Source organism: Saimiri boliviensis, chromosome 12 (assembly GCF_048565385.1).
Source record: "Saimiri boliviensis isolate mSaiBol1 chromosome 12, mSaiBol1.pri, whole genome shotgun sequence".
Lineage (NCBI taxonomy): Eukaryota > Metazoa > Chordata > Mammalia > Primates > Cebidae > Saimiri > Saimiri boliviensis.
In genome coordinates this window covers 91,370,059-91,383,090 of record NC_133460.1, presented here as the reverse complement: position 1 = coordinate 91,383,090, position 13,032 = coordinate 91,370,059, and the positions used below count along the sequence as shown (strand labels likewise).

Genomic DNA, 13,032 nt, shown 5'->3' with positions numbered 1-13,032 from the left:
GACCAAGGGTTTGGTCCGGGTCCTATGACTCCCCACACAAAAAGCCAATCCCCTGAGACAACAAGCATTACGAGGGAAGAAGGCTTTAATTGGGCACTGTAGCCAAGGAGATGGACGATCAGTCTGTCTCTAATGATTACAATTAGGGGTTTATATAGAGGGAAGAAATGTAACTAGGTGTGGGAAAACAGGAATTAGCGAGGGGTAAGGAAGAGGAGGTGAGGAAGAGGAGGTGGTCCACAGGAAGCAAGTTGTCAATTAGGCAGTCATGATGGGTAAGCAGTCTGGCTTCTCATTGGCCAGATGCCTTTGTCTGGTAAGTTTCAGCTCCTTGATACTACCTGAGAGGCCTGATGGTTGGTTTCCTGAGAAAGGAACCAGATAAGACAAATGTAACTTTCTCAAGTTTTAAGACAGGGAGGATGAATTTCTGTGTCTATTCAAAGAAACTATAATCATCAGTTCTATGGGAAACTTGGACCAGTTTCAGAATGTCAGGAGGGGAGGTAGGAGAGAGAGGGACAGGGGGAGAGGGAGAGAGGGAGGGGGAAGAGGGAAAGAAAGAGAGAGAGAGAAGTGTTACTATCTGACAGAAATTGCATTATACTTTGCAAATGTGACAATACTTTCACCCTCACACCTTTACCAACATGTTATTCTCTCAGCATGATCACAGGTAGAACAATGTTCATAATCAGGTATAGTCTCTGAATAGCTTGACCTCTTGCAGTAACTGTTTGCAAATAACATCTCCTGGAGTTTAATGTCTGTATCAATTTTTGCATTCCACACAGAGCCACTTCATGGCTTTTCTTCAAACCTAACAGGACCTGGACAAAATCCTTGGCATTTTGGTAGCAGATTTACTACAAAAACAGTCAGTTCGATGACTCCTGACAGTTCTGCTCCTGTCTCATTTCTCCTGATCTTGCTTACTCATTTTTCTTTTTTTTTGAGGTGATATTCCACAATTCTGCCTGTCCCTGTCCCATTCATGGATGTATAAGGCCTAACTTCTAGGGGAGTTATCAGTAGACTGTTTCATCTGTGTTTTTGAAAGTGGTTCTCTGCATATATGAGTTTGTCCAAAATCAAAAGCCTGGTTTTCCTTCTGCTGTTAAGTTACTTTGATGACTGAAGGGAAAGCTGTAAAAGAGAAAAATAAGACTTGGCTTGGGCAAGGGCATTTGTAAAGAAATGCAGAGCAAAAGTAAAGGCCCTGAGTGACCATTTTAGTTCATTTGGGCTGCCATAACAAAATACCATAAACTGGGTGGCTTATAAACAACAGAAATTAATTTCTTATAGTTCCGGAGGCTGAAATATCCAGGATCAAGGTGCTGGCAGATTCAGTGTCTAATGAGGACTCCACTTTCTGGTTTATAATGGTACCATTTTGCTGTGTCCTCACATACTGGAAGGGGCAAGGCAGTTCTCTGAGACCTCTTTTGTAAGATCACTAATTCCTTTCATGGATGGTCCACACTTATGATCCAGTCACCTCCCAAGGTCTCCGTTTCCTAATATCATCACATTGGTGATTAGATGTTCAACATTTGTATTTTAGAGAGGACACAAGCGTTTAGACCACTTCAGTGACCATCAGGACTGAAGAATTGAATAATTCTTCAGTTATCTTCTCTTTCTTTCAAAAGTCTATCCTGTACTCATTCATTCAGTGAGGTCAACCAGGATTTATAGGTGTAAGGATGACACAATTAGAACTTGGTCACTTAGAGATGTGTTGGTTGAAATCTAAGTAAATCTTACAAGGTCATCGCTCATCAGGGTCACCTATAAGACTTGTTAGACAGTAGTGAGGTTTTGGAAAGGATCGAGAGCTTGAAGTCTAAGAAATAATAAAATATCCAAAACTTTCAAAAAGTTTAGGAAAAACTTACAGTTATTCCCATTTAATGTAGCTCTCCCTTCATTGATGTTTTAATACATCTGTGTCCTGATGGCTTGGCTAACTGTATTTCTATCTTCTAATATAATTAAGAATACTTATTCATATGAAAGGCTCATTTTGACAATGCCCCCAGCTACTTTTAAAATGTATTATCTCCTGGTTAAGAGTATCTTTGCTTTGAAATGACTTTTCTCCCCCTTTGGAGATCTGATTACTGATATATTTTATATCATTAGGTTGAGTTTTGATGAAGGGAGATCTTGGAGCAAATACAGTTTCACATCTATTCCACTTTTTGTGGATGGGGTTCTGGGTGAGCCTGGAGAAGAGACTCTCATCATGACGTAAGTTGAAAACTATTATGTGTTTCAGCCTTTATAGAAAACAGTAATCCACAAAAATGTTTTATAGCTATGCCTGTTTGATTTGCAGCTATTAGGTTTGAGGTTGTTGCATCTTACTGCAAGACTGTACAACAAATAGGAAAGAAAGACGTCGGCAGCTATTTCTTGGTTCTTTGATAGTTTTTTGGAGACCCAGTTTGAGGTGCTTAGAAAAATTAGAAGTGATGATTTCCATAAGAAATAAAGCTGTACATTTAAAACTTTAATAATAATAAACCTGAATATGTAGAAAATCTCAGGCATATAGGAATGATTTCACTTTAAGTCAGAACATAGTGTTTCATCAAAATGCCACAAAGTACTGTATTTTTCCTGGGCTTTTTACCTAACCCAATTGTGAGGCACATTAGGAAAACCATGAGAACATTCTGTTCTTATGAAATTGCATTTATACTCATTTTTGTCTGGAATGTGATGATCATTAATTTGTGAAAGATTAATGACTTGGCTGCCTATGGGTTTCAATACATGGACTTTAAAGTATCAAACTGATATTTCCTTCCTTTGGAAAACTGGACGTGGAAAATAGAAAGGGACAGTTGTAAAGTAGTGGATCTGATCATCAATGAAGACTTTCAAGCCAAAGTGAATACTTGGTACACTTTCTAATTCCCTCCCCTACCACTACGACTTTTTTTTTAATGATAGGAAACAACAACAACAGAATTCTAATATGCCTGTTGGCTACACTTTTGACAATGGGAAACATAGCTAAATTAGCAATACATTCCATAATTTGTCTTTCTTCAATTTTTATATTTTCAAAACAGAGATTTTATAAAGATGACCCAACAGGCCACTTCATGGCTTTTCTTCAAGCCTGTGATTGGTGATTCAAACGTCTCAGTAAATACCTGAGTCTCTCTGAGTAAAGAGAGTAGTCTGCACAGTGTAGGAAATCTTGGCTCTCCTGATCAATTTCACTAGGGGCTGGTGGGAAGGTAAAATGGCATGGAGACCATGGGAACTATGTACCTTAGCAAGATTACCTAGAAGTCTAATCTTGGACCATATAGAATACAGCATTTATGATTGTTTCTCAACCATATCTTCACAGCCACTCCTGTGGCACAATATGTACAAGTGGGCTCGTGAATCAAACACTGTGGGTTCTGGTTCTACCTGTTATTATGACTTGATTTTGTGTTTTGCAATGTTAACAAAACTCATGGAACCTCATATTATCTGTGAAGTGGATCCAGTAATAGTACCCTCCTTGGCTGGGTGAGGTGGCTCACACCTGTAATCCCAGCACTTTGGGAGGCTGAGGCAGGTGGATCATGAGGTCAGGAGATCGAGACCATCCTGGCCAACATGGTGAAACCCCATCTCTACTAAAAATACCAAAATTAGCTGGATGTGGTGGTGCGTGCCTATAATCCCAGCCACTCAGGAGGCTGAGGCAGGAGAATTGTTTGAACCAGGGAATTGGAGGTTGTAGTGAGCTGAGATCCTGCCACTGCACTCCAGCCTGGCGACGGAATGAAACCTTGTCTCAAAAATAAAAATAAAATAAAAATAAAAAAATAAAAAGTACCCTCCTCATGAATGCATTTTGAGGATTAAATGATATGACTCATGTAACGTGCTTAGCTCAGTGTGAGCACTCCACAAATGCTCTCTGTTGTTACTGCTGGTGGCACTGTTATCATTGTGATTATTTTTATCACCATGAACTCTGTAGAGTGTTTGGACACTTCAGCCACCGCTCTGAATGGCAGCTGGTCAAAGTAGACTACAAGTCCATTTTTGATAGACGGTGTGCCGAAGAGGACTACAGACCCTGGCAGCTGCACAGCCAGGTAGGAGGAAAAGAACTGAGACTGAGCCCTGGGCAGGAAGCATAGGTCATGCTGGGGGAAAGCTAGTTGCCAAGGTATAGGAACTAGGATGATCTAGGCCACAATGTCCATATACTGTTTTCTTACACATTTTGTGTTCCACAGCAGTGAACAAACTCACCATTTATAGCTTGTTGTGAAGTCATTTGTTTTTTATTGTGCTAGTATATAATGGGATAAAATTCAAATGTGCTTGGCTTAGACTTATAACTTAAAATGAAATAGCAATTCAGCACTGAGATCCAAACATAATTCATCTGAGAATGTCATAGGGTTGCATGGTGGGGGCACGGATGCAAACAGGGACATAGAAGAACAAAGTTATGCTGGGTGAGTGTTTTGGAGAAATCCTTCTTCCCCTTCACCTTGATTCTTTGGAACTATATAGTACTTTTTGCCTCCTTGCAAGGTACTCCTGGTATGAGAATGCAGCATTATTAATAGGAAACTTTCCTTTGTCTTGGCCTCTCACCTATTCAGCTTATATCAAAATGCTTAGATGAAAGTGTCTCTCCCTTGATTTCCCAAGATACAAGTCGTTCTGCAGATCTCTCAAAGGATATGGTGGAATTACTTGCTGCAACACCATCACCATCTTCAGGCAGAAAAACATCATATCACCCCAAACCTAGACTAAGTAACATATTTAAATGTAGATGTGTAATGAAGCCAGTTAAAGGGAATTTGCTCAGGAAAGACACTGTACAGTAAATTAAGCAAAATTCTACTCAGGTCTTTCAGAAACACAAAAGGAAGAGTGTGTCTGATAGTGGGCTCTGCATTAGCTGGGTACACCCACACTGCCCAGAGGCTCAACAAGAAAATCACTCATTTACATTCCTGATATTTTCTCCTTTGGGATGCACAAGCATTGTGATGTTCAAAGCTTTTATTTATTTTGTGGGAAAACACCAAATTTAGCTCTCTTGTCTGGTAGAGGAACATAAAATCCATGCTGTAAAGTTGTGTGGGCAGAGGCATAATAAATCGAGGCAAAATGAATCTTTATATTAGAAATGCTCCTCTTTCATGCTCTCATAAATGACCAACTATATAAATCTTTTATTATAGGAGAACTGAACTTAATTACTACAGATTTGTTGGCAACATCCTAGGTACAGGCTGAGTCTTACTTATCTGTATGTCCTTCATAGCACTGTACCTAACACTTTGCCAAACAGAGGTTTGATAAATACACACAAAATTAAGGATGTTATTTAATAATCCTCAATGATCATTAGGATTGCCTTTAGAGTCAAGTTGTATAATAGGGTTCTAGACATCAAAAGGAAAGTGTCGTTTGCACAAAGAGGGCTACCAAGGTTTACATTACACTAAGATTCACAAATGTCTCCCTAAACGTCCCTCATGTGGGGCAGGGAAAGTCCAAGCTATGTGCTCAAGTGTCTGTGATCCTTCTTTCCCTGCAGGGGGAAGCATGTATCATGGGAGCGAAAAGGATATATAAGAAGCGAAAATCAGAGAGGAAATGTATGCAAGGAAAATATGCAGGAGCTATGGAATCTAAACCCTGTGTCTGCACTGAGGCTGATTTTGATTGGTGAGCTCCTGTAATTATCTCGTGGAGTCATTCAGTATATCTAATCCACATGGGCCTTAATAAAAGCTTAGAACTGAAATAATGGTAGCATTCATAGGGCTAAGTGGCTGCTTCATTTTCTTATAAAATTACCTTATAGTTTACTCACTATGTGCATGTATATATGGGAAAATCAAGAGTTTCTTTAGACTGAAAGAGGACTCAGAGGATGGCTGATAATTGTCTTTATATAATTGATAGATTCCTAGGACAGAAGGAGAGCATATTTGGCCAGTAGTGGTGGCTCATGCCTCCCATCACTTCTGGAGGCTGAGGCTGGCATATCACTTGAGGTCGGGAGTTTGAGACCAGCCTGGCTAATATGGTGAAACCCTGTCTCTGCTGAAAATACATAAATTATCTGGGCGTGGTGGTGGGCATCTGTATTGCCAACTACTTGGGAAAATGAGGCAGGAGAATCACTTTAACTTGGGAGACAGAGGTTGCAGTGAGCCGAGATTGCACCAGTATACACCAACATGGGTGTCAGTCTGAGACTATGTCTCAACAAAAGAAAAAAAGAGCAGATTTTTTTCTGTGCTGCTTCAAACAGCAACACTGAAAACAGTAAGTGGACTTTTTAGGAAGCAAACAAACCCATTTGTGCTCTAGATGAAAGCTTTCTAGAATCTAGGATTTCCTGTAGTGGAATAATGGCCTTTTAAGGCAGTAAATTTTCTGTCCCTGAAAGTTTTCAATTCATAGTTAGCTGACCACAGCTATGAGATACATGGAAGACCTTTCTGAACTTAGAGCAAGAATAGATGCAATGGCATTGCAAATCTGTAACTCGGTGAACCTAGTGTTAAAGGAGACTTCTTGCTTTACCAGGATTAAGCTAGTTTAAACTGGAGAAGTACTGAGACACTGAGAGGTTAGACTAAACTCAGAGTGCCATCGAGTTCTTTCTGAGACATTTGCTAAGCAGAACGCTAGCTTGTGGGCACAGTAAAGCCCTTCCCTTATTGTCAATGTTCATTGTTCAAGTAAGGCTTATAAATTATTGAGGACAGGTAGGTGGTAACTACTTTGGTATTTTCCATTGTTTTCTTTTTTCCTCTTCTTTTTGCTTTTCCTTTATTTTTTATTTGTTTTTAATTTAGAGAATGCGATCACTAAATATGTACAAATGTGTTAAAGAATGTATACTTGACCCGCATAAGAACTAATCATTCTTTAACAATTTATTTTTAGCTGTATAGCAATCTTAGGTTACATATTGAATCATTAAAATATCAGTGATTGGACTGAGATACTGTGTACATACATATCACGTATCTTAGAAAAGTTAAGTCTTCTCTTATGGTAGACATCTGGAGATATTCTCTGAATAAATAGTACTAAGAAGGTCTGGCAAGAGTGGCCACCAGCAGTCAGACCAATAACCCACAGCTGTACCCCCTTGGTGAGGATGCCAAGCCAAGAGCCAATATGTCTTTGGGCTCAGCCAGAGGGCAACGGGGCTTCAGTTACATTGGAGCTCAAAAGGAAATCTTCAGGGGCTGCCCCAATAGTGACTTCTGTTTCAGTCAGTGCAACATTATGACAGTGACAAAAATATTTTATCTTGTACTACTCTTTGGGACTAACACCCTGAAATGCATTCACAGAGAAAACTACCATGAGATTTTGAGTCATTCATCACATCCCTCTTCTGAAGCAACTAATGCTTCTTCATCTACCCTATTCAAGGAAGATTTGCAAAGAAAGTTACATCTTACATTAGTGATTTAGCTTTTGCCTTAAGAAACAGCCATTCTTTAGAAGGAGGCAAATTTATTCTCTGGTAGAAAACCAAAGAGAAAAAAAATGAGATGAGATGCCCCTATTTCCTGATTTCTCCTCGAAAGATTTGCTTCTCTGGATTCTTTGCTACAGGATCCAAAATAAGCCAGTCTTTTTGTTGTTGTCTGGTTGTCATTTTTCTTTTTCAATTGTAAGCTGGTCAAAGTGAAAGGAATACCAGATGAGGAAAGCAGTTAGACTTCTCCTCTCCCCCATCCCTGGTACCCCTGTCTTGGCCCAATCCTTGCATTCATTTGTGATTGGAATCAGCTATTCATCCCACTAGCTGAAATGCGTTCTAAGAAGTGGGAAATGAATCATGAAGGAGGCCATTGTAAGGTTTCCTGGTCCAGTGGGATTTCTGTAACTGCATGATTTCTGAAAATATTTGGGAAGTCTCATCACGACCTTGTTGGGCTTCTCCCGGTAGCTGGAGTTGTGGTGATGACACCAGGCTGTAGTGTAATGAAAGCTGATTGTCAATGAGTTTTTCTCCTTGGTTTGGCTGTCTGCTGGACAGTTCCCCACATGCCCTTGCCTGTCCCTCTCCAGCATTTGTAAAGTAACTCCCTGAAGTGAACACTGGTTGTCCTATAGGTTCTGAAGTCTTCCTCCCCATGCTGCGTTGAACCAGCACCAAATCCAGCTGATATGTGCAAAAGTCTAAGTACCAGCTGCCTGGTCACAGGCCCCTGAGCGGAGCCTGCTTTTCCCTTCCTGACCCTTGCGTGCCAGCCTCTCACCTCCATTACACAGATGGGCCAAGTCATACTAATGCTTGCTGATTGCTGCCTGTGATTTGTCTGTGCATGTGGAGGTGCAATTTGTTGTCATTCTCTGTGCCCAAGTTCATCTGCCAGAAGCCAAGAATATCAGGCAACTCAGAGGCCCCTAGAAGTATGAAGGAGAGGAGGCTGAGAGGGAAGTCTTTGACTATTTCCAAAGTAGAGAGAGGATTTAAAGCAGTTAGTCCCAACTGGCAGTGCTAACTGCCTAAGATGAAACCTTTCCTTAGAGGAATGCTCGAGACACTCCTGAAGGACATTGCCTTTTTGGCTGTAACTTTGAAGCATATGGAGTTTGCACAGAGGGACCTGGCTCAGCTCTGCTTGTTAGATCCAGATGTCTTGGAAGAGCATCCCAAAGGCATCACTAGTAATGAGGACTGTGCCACATGTGGCTGTGTTACACTCTGTGATGAATTTCTCACCAAGGTTTGAGTGCCACCACTACCCATTTTCTCAGTATAGCTTTCTCTGGGCCCAGCCATCTGTATTGTGTATGCTTCTAATGAGAACACATCTACTCTCTCAGCTTAAGAGTGTTTAAATGGAATGACTGGTTGTGTAGGGTATTTTCCTGAATAATTGATAGATATCCTATGAAAAAGAGGTCTATCTTTGAGAAGTCATTGATTGAGTCAGGGAATGCTTTCTTTCTTTCTTTCTTTCTTTATTTATTTTGACTAATTGATGAGTGCAGAACTTGGCTGTGGACAGACATGGAATTGTTTTCAGTAGTTTTGCCACCTACCAAAAGGTTTTTCTCGGCTCTTTCCTAACAGCGACTATGGTTACGAGCGACACAGCAATGGCCAGTGCCTGCCGGCATTCTGGTTCAACCCATCCTCTCTGTCAAAGGATTGCAGCTTGGGACAGAGTTACCTCAACAGTACTGGGTAAGTGTCTGGAGTAGTGACCTTGAGAGGCCACCCTTTGCTGCTTTGGAGCACGTGTTATACTGACAGAATGACTTCCGACCAAAGGCCAAGCTTATTTCCTTACAGCACAGTGTAATTGCTTTTGTTCACTTTAACAATGAAGCACAACTGCCCTAACGGTGCAAGTTTCACATGAGAATAAGATCCCCATTGCAAATTGAAAAGAGAAATGTTTCTTGGATGAAAATGATGCTGATGATGATATTACAATAGAAATGTCTCAATTTTTTTGACACTTTGTTTTCAAACTATTTAATTATGTGAAGTTACCTTTTACCCTCATGGTATCTATGACGAGGCAGGCCAAATAGATATTTCATATGTGCATTTCCTGGTTTATAGATGTGGAACCTGGAATCACAAAAGGAGCTCATTGACTTTTAAAAGTATACTACGGTTAATAGGAATGTATTTTGCTTCCTCTCTATGTTCAGTCTTGACCCATTTAAACCATGCATTCTGACCTTTGTAAATCTGGAACCACATTCTAAAATTTGGTGTTTAATAATCTGTGTCACATGGCTTATGCAATATTATTTAAGAAATACTATAAAAAGGAAAAAATCATAAATTTGTCTCAAATGTAATTGATGTCTATAAACTTTAAAATAGTGTGTGGGACCTATTTAAATTCTGATTCAAACAAATCATCTGTAAAAAAGACACATTTGAGCCATTGAGTAAAATTGAACATATATTGGTTGAGGTAATGTATTAGTTAGGACCTTCCAGAAAAATAAAACCAACAGGGTGAATATTTATTTAGAAAGAGATTTATTGGCCTAGCATAGTGGCTTATGCCTGTAATCCCAGTACTGCACTTTGGGAGGCCAAGGCAGGCAGATCACTTGAGGTCAGGAGTTTGCGACCAGCCTGGTCAACTTGGTGAAACCCCATCATTACTAAAAATACAAAAAAAATTAACTGGGCATGATGGCGTGGCATGCACCTGTAGTCCCAGCCAGTCAGGGGGCTGAGGCAGGAGAATCACTTGAACCCGGGAGGTGGAGGTTGCAGTGAGCCAAGATTGAGCAACTACACTCCAGCCTGGTCGACAGAGTGAGACTCTGTCTATAAAAAAAAAAAAAAAGAAAGAAAGAAAAGAAAGAAAGATTTATTTTAAGGAATTACCTCATTCAATTACAGAGATAGGTGGGTACCAAGATCTGCAGGGTGAGTCAGCAAGCTGGAGACTCAGGAGAGCTAACAGTGTAGTTCTACTTCAGGTCTGAGAGCCTGAAACCATAGAACTAAAGTTGTAGTTCTAGTCCAAAGGCCCAGAGACCCAAGACCCAGGAAGAGTCTCTCAGTTCAGGTATGAAGGCAGAAAAAGAAGCCAGTGTTCCAGTTTGAATGCCATCAGGCAGAAGGAATTCTCTCTTACTTTGGGAACTGCCGGCCTGTTGAATTCAGGCCTTCAGCTGATTGGATGAGGTACACCCTCATTAGAGAAGTCAATTTGCTCTACTCATTCTACTGAAGGCAAGGCATGGTGGCTCATACCTGTAATCCCGGCACTTTGGGAGGCTGAGGCATGCAGATCGTGAGGTCAGGAGTTCAAGACCAGCCTGGCTAATGTGATGAAACCCTATCTCTACTAAAAATACAAAAAATTAGCTGGACATGGTGGCACACGCCTGTAATCCCAGCCACTTGGAAGGCTGAGGCAGGAGAATTGCTTGAACCCAGGAGGTGGAGGTTGTAGTGAGCTGAGATGGTGCCACTGCACTTCAGCCTGAGTAACAGAGTGTGAGACTGTATCTCAAAAGAAAAAAAAAAGAAAACACACACACACACACACACACACACACACACACACACACACACAGAGAGAGAGAGATAGATAGATAGAGAGAGAGAGAGAGAGAGAGAGAGAAATGTAACATTTGACTAAATATCTGGGCACACTGTGACTCAGTCAAGTTGACATATTAAGTTAACCATCATAAGTGATATTAAAGAATTATATATTTAGGCATGATAAAGGCATTTTGGTTAGGATAAGAAGAAAAAAGCCTTATTTTATTACTATTTTTAATTGTGCTTTAGGTTCTGGGGTACATGTGCAGATCATGCAGGATTGTTGCATAGGTACATACATGGCAAGGTAGTTTGCTGCCTTCCTGCCTTCCTACCCCCGTTACCTATATCTGGTATTTTTCCCCACATTATCACTCCCCACCCCGTACTGTCCCTCCTCTAGTCCCCCCACCAACTGACCGCAGTGTATGATGCTCCCCTCCCTGTGTCCACATGCTCTAATTGTTCAACAACCGCCTATGAGTGACAGCATGTAGTGTTTGGTTTTCTGTTCTTGTGTCAGTTTGCTGAGAATGATGGTTTCCAGATTAATCCATGTCTCTATGAAAGACATGAACTCATCATTTTTTATAGCTGTGTAGTATTCCATGGTGTATAAATGCCACGTTTTTTTTTTTTTTTTTTTTTTTTTTTTTTTTATCCAGTCTGTTGTTGATGGATATTTGGGTTGGTTGCAGGTCTTTGCTATTGTAAACAGTGCCGCTATGAACATACATGTGCATGTGTCTTTATAATAGAACAATTTATAATCCTTTGAGTATATACCCAGTAATGGGATAGCTGGGTCAAATGGTGTTTCTATTTCTAGGTCCTTGGGGAATAGCCACACTGTGTTCCACAGTGGTTGCACTGATTTGCACTCCCACCAACAGTGTAAAAGTGTTCCTATTTCTCCACATCCTCTCTAGCATCTGTCTCCAAATTTTTTAATGATCGCCATTCTAACTGGTGTGAGATGGTATCTCAATGTGGTTTTGATTTGCATTTCTCTAATGACCAGTGATGATGAGCATTTTTTCATATGTTCGTTGGCTTCATAGATGTCTTCTTTTGTAAAGTGTCTATTCATATCCTTCACCCACTTTTGAATATGCTTGTTTGTTTTTTCCTTGTAAATCTGTTTTAGTTCTTTGTAGATTCTGGATATTAGCCCTTTGTCAGATGGGTAGATTGCAAAAATTTTTCCCATTCTGTTGGTTGCTGATTTGCTCTAATGATTGTTTTGTTTGCTGTACAGAAGCTCTGGACTTTAATTAAATCCCATTTTTCTATTCATGAAGTCTTTGTCCTATGTCCTGAATGATTTTGCCTAGATTTTCTTCTAGATTTTTTATGGTGTTAGGTCTTATATTTAGATCTTTAATCCATCTGGAGTTAATTTTAGTGTAATGTGTCAGGAAGGGGTCCAGTTTCTACTTTCTGCACATTGCTAGCCAGTTTTCCCAACACCATTTATTAAACAGGGATTCCTTTCCCCAGTGATTTTCTTAGGTTTGTCAAAGTTCAGATGATTGTAAATGTGTGGTGTTGCTTCTGAGGCCTCTGTTCTGTTCCATTGGTCTATATCTCTGTTTTGGTACCAGTACCATGCTCTTTTGATTACTGTGGCCTTGTAGTATAGTTTGAAGTCAGGCAGCACGATGCCTCCAGCTTTGTTCTTTTTGCTTAGGATTGTTTTGGTGATATGGGCTCTCTTTTGGTTCCATATGAAGTTGAAGTGGTTTTTACCAAGTCTGTGAAGAAGGTCATTGGAAGATTGATGGGGATAGCATTGAATCTATAAATTACCCTGGGCAATATGGCTATTTTCACGATGTTGATTCTTCCCAACCATAAGCATGGAATGTTTTTCCATGTTTGTGTCTTCCCTTATTTCACTGAGCAGTGGTTTGTAGTTCTCCTTGAAGAGGTCCTTTACACCCTTTGTTAATTCTATTTCTAGGTATTTT

General features: G+C 40.2%; 1 protein-coding gene across 7 annotated transcripts in view; it reads left to right on the top strand.

The window, feature by feature from the left end:
* SORCS1 (sortilin related VPS10 domain containing receptor 1) overlaps positions 1-13,032 on the top strand; it is a 598,052-nt gene that overhangs the window by 486,061 nt on the left and 98,959 nt on the right. For all 7 annotated transcript variants that reach the window (XM_074382853.1, XM_039465320.2, XM_039465322.2 and 4 more), the window contains exons 14-17: positions 2,149-2,256; positions 4,001-4,118; positions 5,588-5,718; positions 9,107-9,220. In XM_074382853.1, the coding sequence (XP_074238954.1) occupies positions 2,149-2,256; positions 4,001-4,118; positions 5,588-5,718; positions 9,107-9,220 (471 nt within the window). The remainder of the gene's footprint in view (positions 1-2,148; positions 2,257-4,000; positions 4,119-5,587; positions 5,719-9,106; positions 9,221-13,032) is intronic.